General features: G+C 39.7%; 1 protein-coding gene across 7 annotated transcripts in view; it reads left to right on the forward strand.

The window, feature by feature from the left end:
* phactr4a (phosphatase and actin regulator 4a) overlaps positions 1-13879 on the forward strand; it is a 33969-nt gene that overhangs the window by 4038 nt on the left and 16052 nt on the right. For 2 of the 7 annotated variants that reach the window (XM_087834756.1, XM_087834757.1), the window contains exons 2-3: positions 782-893; positions 4212-4253. In XM_087834756.1, coding sequence (XP_087690882.1) covers positions 4241-4253 — 13 coding nt within the window. In that variant the 5' untranslated portion in view covers positions 782-893; positions 4212-4240. Of the gene's footprint in view, positions 1-387; positions 568-781; positions 894-4211; positions 4254-4320; positions 4670-6454; positions 6712-13879 lie in introns of those variants that run through there. The other 5 variants (XM_087834759.1, XM_035909710.2, XM_087834758.1 and 2 more) reach the window with 4 other exon arrangements.

A 13879-nucleotide genomic window follows, 5' to 3' on the forward strand; every position in this document is an offset into this window, starting at 1 on the left:
AGCCGGCACCAGTGCTCGGAGGATATTTGAGAGCAGAATTGGGTTGCAATGGTGCTGAACTTGATCTAGTGAATTATTTGTGAGTGTAACTGTGTATCAATTTCTTTCTTTACCCATCAGTTGGAAATAAGCCTTTATCTATTTATTATTGCTTATCAGGAAGAAAGTAATAAAACTATGCATCGGTATTGGGTCAGATTGAACAGATTTATTAGTAATTATAAAAATATTATCATTAGGCAAGAAGGACTTATTTTTACATGCCATTTGCACACATTCTTACTATTAACAGTGTGCATCTATTTATATAGTGGATGTTAGTGCACTGTTGCGGATGTTGGGCATTTTGGGGAATACCTAGGAGTTACGTGTTTAAGTAAACATATGCTTAAGAGAAGTGGAATAGCTGAAGGGAAGTACAGCGCAGCTACAGCTGTTGAGCATGTAGGCCAAGACTTGTCAAACCAGTTGGACTGAACCAAAATGGTTGAGGCAGAGGGGTTGGACAGTTGCTGAACTCAAACTCAAAGTTCAAAAGCGGAGTTGGTGCTCTTGTTTCGGTGTGAGGTAATGAATGTTTTATCGTAAATGAGCAACTTGTGTTTTCCTTTTTTCATCAGTGGTGTTTGGGGGGGATCTCTGCTACAGTCCAAGGAAATGGCACAAACTAAAACTGTAACTCATAAACGGCTTACTCAGTGGTTTTCAAAGCAGCTCATCTACAAGGAAGTTCACTTTTTGTGTCTTGCCTTATGTTCCTGAATGTTTGTATACTTGACAGGATCATTTTGCTGCTGAGGTTTTCCCCATTGGAACCAGAAGTCAAAGGAAAAACTTCAAGGTCGCTGTTTCTGGGGGAGCATTTTATTGATAATCAATGACCTTCAGTCAAAGTAAGTTGACTCATAATGGCATTTTAAAATACAAATCTCATACACATAACAATTATTGGCTTATTGTACATTTTCTTCATCATGACTGCAGCTGAATTCACATAGAACATTCTGTGCTTCATCAAAAGAAAAGTAAAGAAAAGAAGGTCTAATTCTCGCCTACCTACGCTCACTCTTTTATTTTGTAATGTACACATTGTTCAGTCACACGGGCGGGGTTATACCACTTTGTTCGCAGGAGACTTTTGACATTCCAAAGTGCAGCATGATACTGCTGTTAGGACCCACCTCTGTTGATGTCACCATGTAGCCGCACCCACTGTTTCTGACCAACTGGCAAGCGGGGCAATGCTGTGATGCTCCCTGGGAGAGAAAACACACACTGTCAGTTTGTCAATGTCAGCTGCTTGTTTGACCTTGTCATCTGGAACTTAACTATGATCAGTCACCAATCCACCCAGCTGCTTGGTCTTAAAGCAACATGACATTAAGAACAGTGATTTGCTAGCCTGGTGATGACGATGTTGCCATTAGTCCCTTGAAAGCAGTTTAATTACTTTTTGATTTTGAACTATGATGTGTCAGCCATGTTTGAACGTTAACGAGAAATGTCAAAAAAACAGAAAAGATTTTTTTTTTATTTTAAGACTTAATGTGAGTGTGAGTCTGAACAATAATCCTATAATATTTAGTCGGCTGTTTGATAGTTTGGTGTTAATGAGATTTAAGTAGAGCTTGTTCACATTTTTTGCACAGATACGTTTTTGTGGTAACTCATACAGGTTTATTTAAACCTCCGGAAGATTTTCGTGAAAATGCATATTGGCATAACATGCTTCACCTGACAGGCCAGCTTAACAAGTGAACTGTTTATAGGTCTATATACAGGCATAGTTTTCGTCAACATCCCTTTCTTTTCTGAAGAAAACAAGACGATGACTAAATAAATTCAAGAAGAAAATGTTCTAGTGAAACAAGCTCCAATTGGATACAAGTTGTTTAGAGAGGCGGGCCAGGTTTGGAAGTGAGCCAATCAGAATTAATCTCCTTGTGCAGCAAGGTTAGGCTTGCAATTTGACGTGTCTATGACAAGAACAGGATGGGCAGGGGGAGAAGCTCCCATGCTCTCTGTTTTCATAAGAAAACAGGAAGAGAAGAGTGGACATATGGACACATTCACATTTGATATCAAGGAAAATAAGACACTTTATAAGCCATGTGGCACAACTTTTACCAGTAAAAACATGACAAACACTTTATATTTTACTCAACTGTGATAATGTTATGATTTTTAACCAAATTAAAACAGGGCTCAATCTAAAAGGGTTACAATGCCTAAAATAGGACTAACACAAAATGACGTTTTAGTCAAAAGACTGCCACTAAAACAAAATCAAAATTTGCTGTCAGAACAAACACTGATACGGATTAACTACACATTTAGCTTTCGGCTACATTTAGCAAGCTATTTTTATTCTGATTTATTTTGTAGCTATTATACTTTAGAGAGCATTAAAAATATATTTAGCTTTTTAAACTTTATTTGAATTTAAAATATATTTATTTTTTAGAACTTATTCAGCTGCTTTCTTTTACAGAATTTTAGTTGTTGTATTTCATAAGGGTCTTTCAGGTTGGAGTAGTTCAGATTGCCACTTTTATTAAGCTATTTAGTTTTTTGTGAGTTGATTACTGTGTTTAGCTGCTGTTGTATTTCTGTAGGAATTTCATATCTGCCTTTTGGGATAAATAAGGAGCATAAGTGCATTTTATTGTTTGGAATTATAGTTGGACAGTGTAAAAAAAAATCAATAGCTTGCTGGGACCACAAATGAACAGACTTTGGTAGAATGTAAAGAAATGACAACAAATGTTGGGACACCTGTTTGTATTTTGTATGACTGTTTTTTTTAAAAAAATGACCAAAAAACATTGCACGAGATATCAGAATATTCCATTTTTAAACCACCAAGTATCAGTATTATGATCGGTCTTACAAATCTCACATTGGTCAGGCTGTATAAATTTGCTCCTATTATGGCAGTATGCTGTAGTGCCATGACAGCTGCGATGATGTCATTAGTTTTTCAGACTATATTCACAGCTCAAGTGTTATTGCAGTAATCTTATACCTTATGTAACTTTCAGTTGGCACTTCATCAGCTTCCTCTTAAACAGAGAACGATTTATAAATGCTTGTATGCTTTCAGCTTCATGGTTGGATTGTCTCAGGTGGTCCTCATGATTGAAAATGTTAGTGATTGTTTTTATTACACCCTTTGTTTTACATGTAAAACTTTGAAGTTATATAGTATCAGTTTCATTGCATTTTGAAAACTGCCCCCAGTATGCCTTCTTAAATTATACTTGAGATTATGAACTCATTCAGTGTCTCACTCTGTCACACAGTAACAGTTTTTGCTTGGTTATCTCAAAGTGCTTATGTGAAGTAAAGGATTCCAGATAATTTCTCAGCAACGGAGAAAGAAAAGTATTTTATGTCAAAGACTATTTAGTGAGCATTTTAATTTTTAATATTTGTGCCTTAGTTCCTGGGAGAGTGTGCACTCCCTTTCCCTGCAACACTACAACTGCCTGATACTCTCTTAATGGTGACTTTTTTGTGCCTTTTAGGCTTTTAGAATTGATCTTAAGTCAGTGTTTGAGTTAATTAATGTCCTATGTTGTCTTGGCTAAAAGGAGAGCTTTTGTTTAGCTTCAGTGTTCTCCCCATTAGCTGCAGAGAACATCTAGTCCAGGGGTAGGCAACTCCAGCCCTCGAGTGCCGGTGTCCTGCAGGTTTTAGATGCGTCCTTGATCCAACACAGCCGACTCAAATGGCTAAATTACCTCCTCAACATGTCTTGAAGTTCTCCAGAGGCCTGGGAATGAACTAATGATTTGATTCAGGTGTGTTGACACAGGGTGATGTCTAAAACCTGCAGGACACCGGCACTTGAGGCCTGGAGTTGCCTACCCCTGATCTAATCTATACGAGCAAACAGAGTAATGTGAAGGTTTCACTGACTGCTCTCACCTTGGTGTTTTTTTTTTTTTGTTTTGTTTTTTTCTTCTTCCCCCCACTAAACAATGGTTTTATTTGTTTTGGGGATTGATTGATATTTCAACAAATAGGATATTGTTTCATTTTATTTTATTTTTTTCTGAATCTCTTAAAACTTTTTAAACAAGAAATAAAAGTTATAAAGTCTAACATATTTTTAATGTTTGTGAAAGAAGTAACTGGAACATCTTATAACAAATAAATCTGTTATACTTTAAAATGAATATTAAATGCTTAATCCTTATTTGTTTCAGGAGGTGCTGACTGCTGAGTTTGCACAGTGATGGAAAATCATGGTAAGAAAACCAAATTTTATGTTACGATTAAATATTTTATTTGTTTGACAAGATGAATTTGTGTGGAAAAGGTTTACAACAAACACAAAGAGAAGCTTCTGTAGTTTAACAGAAATGCCATCTGATAATATGAGGATGCCCATATAGGGACTGTCCTTGTGACGCATAGCTCCATTTATCAGTACAGCTATCTGATTGGCTCATACCCAGAAGACACACCTGTAGGTGAGTCGAGCTGCTGGTTTCACTCACTGCAGTGTGGCCTTGTGTCCATTTTCACCACTGATCGTTTCACCCTGTAGACGTCTTGGTATCACCATCCAATTCATTTAGCCCCGAGGATCTTTTGTTCTAGACTGAATTGTTATTCATCTGTGAAAACATAGCTGGGATGGCTGTGCAGTCTGAATATAGTTGTGAGTAAACTTTTTTTTGTCTATCACGTTGATGGTAAATGCTGTTTACCTTCCTTCAAACAAGAGTGTGTTTTCTGTACTTTCAGTATATCTTGTGTTTAAGTTTTAGAACATTTGTGGCCATATTCTAAGAAGTAATCTCATATTACTTAAATTCATTGAAGTGCCACAATAGGGCAGAGCATAGCTGTATGTATGGCTCAGATAACTGGGCCGTGGTGGAGAAGATTAAGGAAGCTCGATCTACTCATCCCTGCCTGGCACTGTGGCCAAGCAGTAAAAATAAACTGCACTTCCTCCTCAGGTCTGCTCTAAAAGTGATGCTATTGAGAAACTGACAGGCTCACGTGTTTTTATGTTTCGATCCGCAGAGCTCTTTCATCATGATGAATCATTCTACATGTTTGTGTTTTGGGGTTGTCATTGTGACAGCAGTGTGGGTTTTTTTTTTTTTTGAGTCATTGAGTTAATATTTTCTCAATTTTCAAGCTGCTTGAAAACCCAAAGTGCTTGTCTCCATCTGTCACTGTGCTTCTGAAAGAGTGGGAAGTATTTAAGTACCATGATAGTACTCTACAGTAATTGCCAAAGGTGTGATCATCCTGTTTGTTTTGTTAGGATTTCAAGGATTGTTGTCCTAACTACTGTCCTTGTACCAATAAGCCCACTTGTGTTTGTGCATTCCACGCATTCCTGTGTCAGAGTTGTGTTGCTGCATTTTGACTGTAGAGGGAGCTACCGTGTGGGCCACATCTTGAAGTCAGCTTCTTTTGAAGTTTTTATGTCCTTAAAAGATACGGATTGTTCTCTTGCTCCTCTTCACTTTAAATATTTCTTGAAAAAACTCAAGTTTAAGCTTGCTATATACAGTACAATGGAAGTAGCTTGCTATTATTCCAGTGCAGTTTTAACTTTTCTTATCTTCCTATCCTCAATCTTTTAACATTATGTTTGGGTTTTTAAAATCATGAACATGTTGTTACAGTAGACTCTTCTGTTCTTTGAGTAGACTTCGAACGACTTCTGCCAACTAAACTGTTTCTGAGTCACAGTAGAAAAAGTGAACATGCTTTTTTGTAATGTTTATCTGTCGGCTTGAAAGAGGGAACTCTACTAACTCTCACACAATGTGTAGTTCAGGCATGCTTCCCCATCTGGCACTTATGAGGACGGATGTGAGAGTAATGTCCTTAGACAGCATTTACTGGATTTTAATAAGAGATGTAGCATATTAAGTAAGAAGCAAGTGCAAACTCTACATTGTTTTTTTTGTTTTTTTGTTTTTTTCCCCTGTAACCAGCAAACAACAAAAATATTTGCACTAGGGAGCTATTGGTGTGAAGCGGAGTTTCACATCATTGCTTTAACGGACAATCCACAGGGAGTTACTGGACACCTGCACTGTGCCATTTCCTCTGCTCTGCCACTGAGCTCCACCTTGGCTCAGCTCACCTTCCACTTCTCAAGTTACCTCACCCTGCAGATCCCGCCCCCTTGCCCTTAAGGCAGTAATGTTTTGTCACTCTGTAAATTGGTAGAAGTGGGTGGTCCCATTGCGTTTGAAATCCCTCTATCCTTGATGTCTGATCCGGCCAAGCTTCAGAGATCTCCTGCTTTGAACTTTTCCCTCAAAAAATCAGTTCTATGGAATGAAAGGCACTCCAGACTGCTGGATTACCTTATTGGTGTACCTTATTTATGAAGTCAGTGCTCCAAGAAGGGAGGGACCAAAGAACTGAGTGAGTGTGTTTGTGTTTTAAAGTGAGAGAGAAGGAGGGAGGGAGGGTGTGAGAGAGAAATAACACAAGCTGAAGGGAGGGCAAAGACTGTAGCGACTGAACGACGCAAGTGAGCAGTCAAGACAGTGTTGAGTTACAGGAGCTCTCTGTTTGGAGGAGAGCGAGGTGGCTTTAGGCTTACTTCTGCTGCCGCTGGCCTCAGGAGAGGCAGCGCCTGGCAGCCCAGGAGGGACAGAAGCCATAGCATGGGACACAGTGCTAGCAGCGAAACTGTGGCCCAGCAACAAGCCCAACACAACACGGGTGAGTCCAAGGCCAGACGCTCAGCACTTAACAGCTGTCATGAACATACCTTTGACTAGTTTTAACTGAGGACCAAATCTGGCAGCCAGAGGATATCATGTTGGATAGAGTATACAGAAACAGGTGTCTTCAAAGCAGAGAGAAACTAAAAGGCAGCAGGCACAGACAGGTGTAGAAGTATGCATGCAGATGGAATGTGGCGATTGTGAAATGTGCAAGCCACACAAACCTCTCTCTGTCTGCACTCATCTCTGAGTGGAACATTATCTGAAAACCGAGATTTGGGGGTACAAGGCACCAGCTGACTCCAGCTCGCCGCATGTTTTAACTCAAACGACTTGACTCCTCGAGCCTTCCTATAATTCACAAGTCTACAGGAAACCATAAGTCTCAGTCTCTTTGGTTAAGCAAATAGCAGATCAAACACTGAGAACTGGTTTTTGCTGTTAGTAGGAAAGTCTGCATCTGGACTCACACAATTCTTACTAACAATGCAGCTCATCATTTTTTTTTTTTTTTTTTTTTTTTTTAATAAATCGAGCATCTGTATACCACTGGAGTGTTTCCTTTCTTTTGAACAATATCTCAAAGCAGTGTGTCAGTCCTGGTCTGATGTGATGTGGTATTCTGCTGGATAGTTTCCCTTTAAACATTTTGTAACATTCGTTCCTCTGCAAAACAAGTAACACGAGAACATCTTCTTTGCTACATATTTGCTCTCCATTTTTGTCTCTGGTGTGCTGTTCTGTGGTTTGCTGTTTATGACTGGCATGACTCATATGGATAGCTTGACTAGAGGACTACAGGGTATTACCAGCTAGTTAGTATAGGTTTAAGGCTTTTATAACTCTTTCAGGTGACTGGGAAAAGCTTTACTGTTCATAGCTGGTTTATTAAAGCAAATCGGTAGCTTGGACAGATTCTGACTGCTCGCTCAGGGAGCATTAGTAGCATGCCATTTTTCCTCTTGACTGTGGCTCTCAGAGGTCACTGCCTTTAGGTCTTTGCTCACTCAGTGAGAAGCTGCCTTGTCCAATTGGTTTGCTGTAACACAAGGTCACCATGTCATATTTCTGACCACTTCAGTGATCTCCTAGTCTACTGCCACCCTGCCCCTCCTATTGAACTCCAAGTGTCAGAAATAGCTGTGAGAGCAAGCGATGAGTGCAGAGAGCACATAGGATAGGATTCCACACATGCATCCAACAGCCTGGTCACAACATACTTATCGAAATATATCAAAAGAAACAAAAAATGTATTCACTTATATTTTCAATAATTTCAGCTGTGATGACTGTAATGACTGCTGTCTGACATTTTAACTTCAAATGCCTTGTTTTGTCTGACCAACAGTCTGAATTCTGTTATTTAAGAAAGTCAAAAAGAAAATAGTCTAAAAGGAAAAAGAATATCAATATTATCCAGATTATCAGCTGGATGTCCCATATTGGTCCTGTTGAATAACTTGTGCAAATAAGATGACATAGTGATGTCATCAGCTAGTTTTTAGCTGCTGTGTCACAAATTTAAAAAAAAAAGGATAATGGACACAATGAAGAATAAATAAAACTGCACTGGTATCGGCCAAATGAAATGGTTGCTGTCTTACTATGATGGTAAATGGTAAATGGCCTGTATTTATATAGCGCTTTACTAGTCCCTAAGGACCCCAAAGCGCTTTACACTACATTCAGTCATTCACCCATTCACACACTGGTGATGGCAAGCTACGTCGTAGCCACAGCCACCCTGGGGCGCACTGACAGAGGCGAGGCTGCCGGACACTGGCGCCACCGGGCCCTCTGACCACCACCAGTAGGCAACGGGTGAAGTGTCTTGCCCAAGGACACAACGACCGAGACTGTCCAAGCCGGGGCTCAAACCGGCAACCTTCCGATTACAAGGCGAACTCCCAACTCTTGATGTCCTTACATGCAACAAATGCAGAGCCACACGGTGTCACCGATGTGACTTAAAGAATGCTTGTTAACATTACTGTACAACTTCATCTGAGTTGGCTCTGTGACGCGAAGTGTGAGAGGAAAATGCTTCTTGAAAAGGGGTCACAGGTGGAATGCTTTCCTGCCTTGTGATGGATGACACAGTGTAGTGTGGGAATATGTAGCATTGAATTAATGTTGTGATTGGTGACAAATTGCATGCATAGTTGTGTATATATCAATGTAGAAGTTACTCAGTATTACAATGATTAATCTAAAACTGCTAATGTCACTGATGCTGGAAATGAGCCACTTGAGTAATTGCTGTATATATGCACCTTTTGCTGTCAACAAACATTGATCCATGATTTTGTCTTATGTAGTCTAATCACATAATGGAGAATTAATAGGCTGCTCTGTGAATATGCAGATTTTAACTTGTATCAGAAATGTCAAACCTGTGATGGCCCTACTTTCAGACTGTTGGTTGGGACTGTTATTTCAGAAAATGTCTATTTTGAATTTAAATTTGAATTGTGTCCCATGAATTGCCAGAAAACCCTCGAGCATGTGCTCAGCCTGATGAGCTTTTTGATAGTCAAAAGCAGGATAGATGGGGCTGACCATGGGAAGTACTTGGAACATTGAGTTGGGTTTCGTTTTATGAGTAAAAAGTAAAAGTAAAAAGTAAAAAGAACTGTAGTAGACCAAAATATGCTCCCTCTTGACTCAAAGCCAAGAGATGAGATATGGAAATCTACTCAGTGTGTCCAACTACTGGCTCAAATTGTAGCTGCCCACGGCGCACACACCATCGTTATTCTGATGGTCAAACAAGCAGCCAAAAAGGATGGTAGGACTCTTCCGCAAAGAGTGCGCTCAAGTATTCACCTAGTGAGAATGAGGCCCTCTACAAGATACAGAATGACACAATAATTACTAATGCAAATTAATTAATGCGTTATTTATAAAAGTTACACAAAATGCTCTCAAATAATGTGTTAATTTTTTCTTCTAAAATATCACTGTGGCAGAGTAGACACAATTTTTCCTTTAGAGTGGAGTCATTGACTTTGTAAATGGTAAATGTCAGTGTTATGATAACATAATATATTCTATGTGAATATACAGCGTACGAAGTTTAAGCATAGAAGTGCAATTTGATTTGCATGGAAAAATAACCTAAGAGCTTTTATTGGAAACTATGAGAGTTTCAGGATGACAGACACGGAGCATCCCCATGTTGTTGTGGTTACTCATTGTTACACATACCACAGTCATGCATATATGCCACAGTCTCTGAGGAGAGTGAGACACTGTTGTCTAAGCCTGACATTACTCTAAGCAGTATGCATGATTTCATGTCTACAATGTTATTTTTCACTGTGGTCATCAGAATAACTTTGTTTTAAGTAATGATTTTTATTTACATTTTTTTTCTGGTCTACGTGGGAAAATTATGTGGTAAATATGTGAATCTGTGGCTCAGTGCGTCAGAGATGAACATTTTAAAAGCAGCGGCACATTCAAATTCGCCAACCTGATGGGGTCTTTAAGATGTGATCGGGCTTGATTATTCAAGGCCTTGTTTGTGAGGAGGATTTTAAATTTAATTCTGGATTTAATGGGTAGCCAATGGAAAAGAAGCCAATATAGGGAAAAATGTGCTCTCTCTTTCTAGTCCCGGTCAGTACTGTTGCTTCAGATTCTGGATTGACTGAAGGTTTTTTAGGACATTCTGATAATAATAAAAAAAAATTACAGTAGTCCAGCCTAGAAATAATAAACTAGTTTTTCAGCATCACTCTGAGATGGGATGTTTTTGTAATTTTAGAGATATTGTGCAAATGGAAGAAAGCAGTCATACATAGTTCTGTAATATGTGCATTGAAGGACATATCATGGTCAAGAATGACTCGGTTTTATCAGAATTTAGAAGCGGTCTCTGCTGCAACTTCTCTGCCTGTTCTGGACTCCTCTGTGCCTTTCTCATTTTTTTTGTTTTGTGAAAAGGCTTTAGCTGAACTGATAACTAAGGGTGTTATAGGCTGGCCTCCCTACTTCCCATTATGAATCCTATTGAGCGTATTTGGGGCAGTGTTGCATTTTAATGCCTCTTAGCATCATTAGTCACTAGGTCAACCTGCTCTGCAACAAAGCTGGTGGAATCCCAGATATTTTTTATTGAATGCTGTTTGTCAATCCCCCATCAATCAACACAGGCAGTTGGGTTGGAGCTGCCGGAGAGAGTGTCTCCTGTGAGATTGTTGGGTGGTCAGAGATGGGAGAGTTTCAGATGTGATTTGGCCTTTGATCAACAGTGACACACTGATGCCTGAACACGCCTGCCCCTAATAAACAATTCTTTCATGAGATCATTCAAAAAACATCCGGGCTCGAGCCATGGATGACCAGGGTTAAATGCCATTTTGAAATATTCTGTCAGTTAACAGTTTGATGGATGACCCTGCAAATATTTCATCAGGTCGTTATAATTTAAATGCATACAGATCTGTGTCAGAGGCGGCCCTGTTAGTGTGGCTGTGGTGGATCAGTATTTTTTGATAGCTTGTGGTTAACACCAACACTAGGGCTGGGCCATATCGTACTGTTCACGGTAATACAGGTATAATGTTGGGCAACAATAAGAAAATGAAATATCGCAATAGAATATGGGTAAAACGCGCTTGTTTTCATACGCACATGGTGGAAAAAGCATGGTGGCGACGGAGAATGAGAAGGGCGAAAGCGGATCGTTGAATGAAACAGAGGAACCAGAATTGGTTTGTAAAAATTCTGCAGCTTCAGTGGTGTGGAACTGGTTTAACTTTCGTCCGTCAGATACACAACAAAGCACTATATTTGGTAGAGCATGCTAGCGGGCCGTCGTTATTACCGTGTTGTTTGGAAAATACGGCACACTTAAAATCAATCCTTTGATTTTTCTGAAAATCGACAGCGCCCCTTATAATCCCGTGTGCCTTATGTATGAATTCTGGTTGTGTTTACTGACCTCGAAACGATTTTATGTAAACGGCGCTAGAAAGTCTGTTATCTTTTAGTACGACTTTGCTAAGTTACGAACCCGCACCACTTGATGGATTGTCGGAGCATTACGGCTATCGTAGGCAGGAGCCTCGCGGAGTGATACGTACTATGCTTCAACATAATATTACCGTATTGTGTGTGTGTGTGTGTGTATAACCTCTTAAGTTTTGTGGATATTATACATGGTTATGCTGAGGATATGTCGGCCAATTTCCACTGGAAATGCCTTTTGGTTAAACTGTTAGCAAGGGATTTGCATTTTCACTGTTAACTTTTTATATAACTTTAATGCACATAAAAACACATTTTAAAAAGTTAATAGTTTGTCCAGGTAGCTGTCTCTGCTAATCATAGTATAAACCCATCCAGCACTGTGCCTGGACTTCCCTCCTATGAAACAATGTTAATTTTATACTTACAGTATGTGCTGCTGTCTTCCCTAAGAAAAGACATTGTCTCGATGCATCATACGGTGCTCAAAAACCTGTGTGTGCTTTTTACCATTGAAGGTGCCTTTCCAGATCTGCCAGTTTTACAGACACAAATAGACTGAGTGTTAATTACAAGAAGCATCAATGTGTTCCCATTTAAAAATTTTCATTGGTCTTATGACAGAGCAGTTTTTTCCACTTTGCCTCGGTCCATTTTAAATGAGTTTCGGCCTCAAGAATACTTTGGCGATTCTGGATCATACGGCTTCTTCTTTCCATGACAGTGCTTCAAATTGTGGATGGCATGGCAAACTGTGGTTAGACAGAGTGATTTCCTGAGCTGTTGCAGTGATTATCATCACAGAATCATTTCTGTTATTAACGCAGTGGGCCTCGGTGCCCAAAGATCATGGACATCCAGTACTGATTTTTCTGCATTATCCCTCCAGGATTTTATCCAGATTTTCGGACTTTTTGTCTTTTATTCCCCTTGAGGGTGGAGCACAATGTTCTGACTCTGACCAATGGCCACATTTATCTAAACCCTGTGCCACACCGGTCACAGCTCAGTTTCTCACTGTGAGGCATATTGAGATAAGACAATTATAAGAATTTTGAATTGGTGACTAATGACTAGTTTGCCGATCTGTTAGTTTGACCTTTGCCTGGTCTGGCTGAGTGTGAAATGTAACCAAATTGCTGAGTATAGCATTTTTGAGAAATTCTTTCTGGACTTGTTCCTGAAGGAACTTGTTGGGTATGTCATTGACTGCCAAAATATAAAATGAACTCATTTATAGTAGAGAGGGATGCATAAAATGTGTAGTGTAACCGCTACAGCTAAATAAGCACATTTTAATATTCCTTTCAGGGACATTAAACATTGAAATGCCACAGGACTTCCTGTCACTGTCTGCCATGCTCCAGTGCAGTATTGTGTAACAGTTATAACTGCTGCCGACTCACCACCTAAGAATTATAATGGTAGATTCACACCCACTTATGGCTTTCTCGGGATTTTCAAAACACCTCCTCTGGAATTCTCCTGTTCTAGAATGGGGGTGGCTGTAGCTCAGGTGGTACAGCGGTCACCTACTCACAGGAAGGTTGGTGGTTCGATTCCAGGCTCCTCCAGTCTACATGCCAAATATCATTGGGCGAAATACTAACCCCATGTTGCCCTCCGATGCATCCATTGGAGTGTGAATGCGAGTGAATGCTAGATAGAAGATAGAAGCACTAAAAACCTTAGATAAAGTGCTTGTGTGAATGGGTATGATTGGGTGAATGCACAAGTTGTATAAAGCGCTTTGAGTGCTCAGTGAGAGTAGAAAAGCGCTATTTTAGAATCAGTCCATTTACCAATTCTGACTCAGATATGTACTCCCCCCCCCCCCCCCCCCCCCTAAAGCCAAGAATATCTCAAGTTTTCAGTTTGATAGTGGTGGTGTGACAAATGGAGGAGATACCACATGGTCTTGAGTCCCCACTGTCACCTTAGTGGCAAAAAAAAAAAATCACATTAATTCACACCACCCTGTAAATAGTAGGAGGTGGAGGAGTGGAATTTGGACTAGACTTGTTTAGAGGTTAGTGTTTTCATTATGGCAGTTAATAAGGCAGCCCTGCCTTACATTTGAAATCTAACTGCACTGGTGCAGCCTGTAAAGACTGTTTAGTTTTTACATTAGACGGTTGTATGTTCTCAAAATAAGGGATAGGTGTGACACTGGATTAATGTGTGAGGGT

This window comes from Neolamprologus brichardi, chromosome 22 (assembly GCF_056152115.1).
Source record: "Neolamprologus brichardi isolate AB-2024 chromosome 22, ASM5615211v1, whole genome shotgun sequence".
Lineage (NCBI taxonomy): Eukaryota > Metazoa > Chordata > Actinopteri > Cichliformes > Cichlidae > Neolamprologus > Neolamprologus brichardi.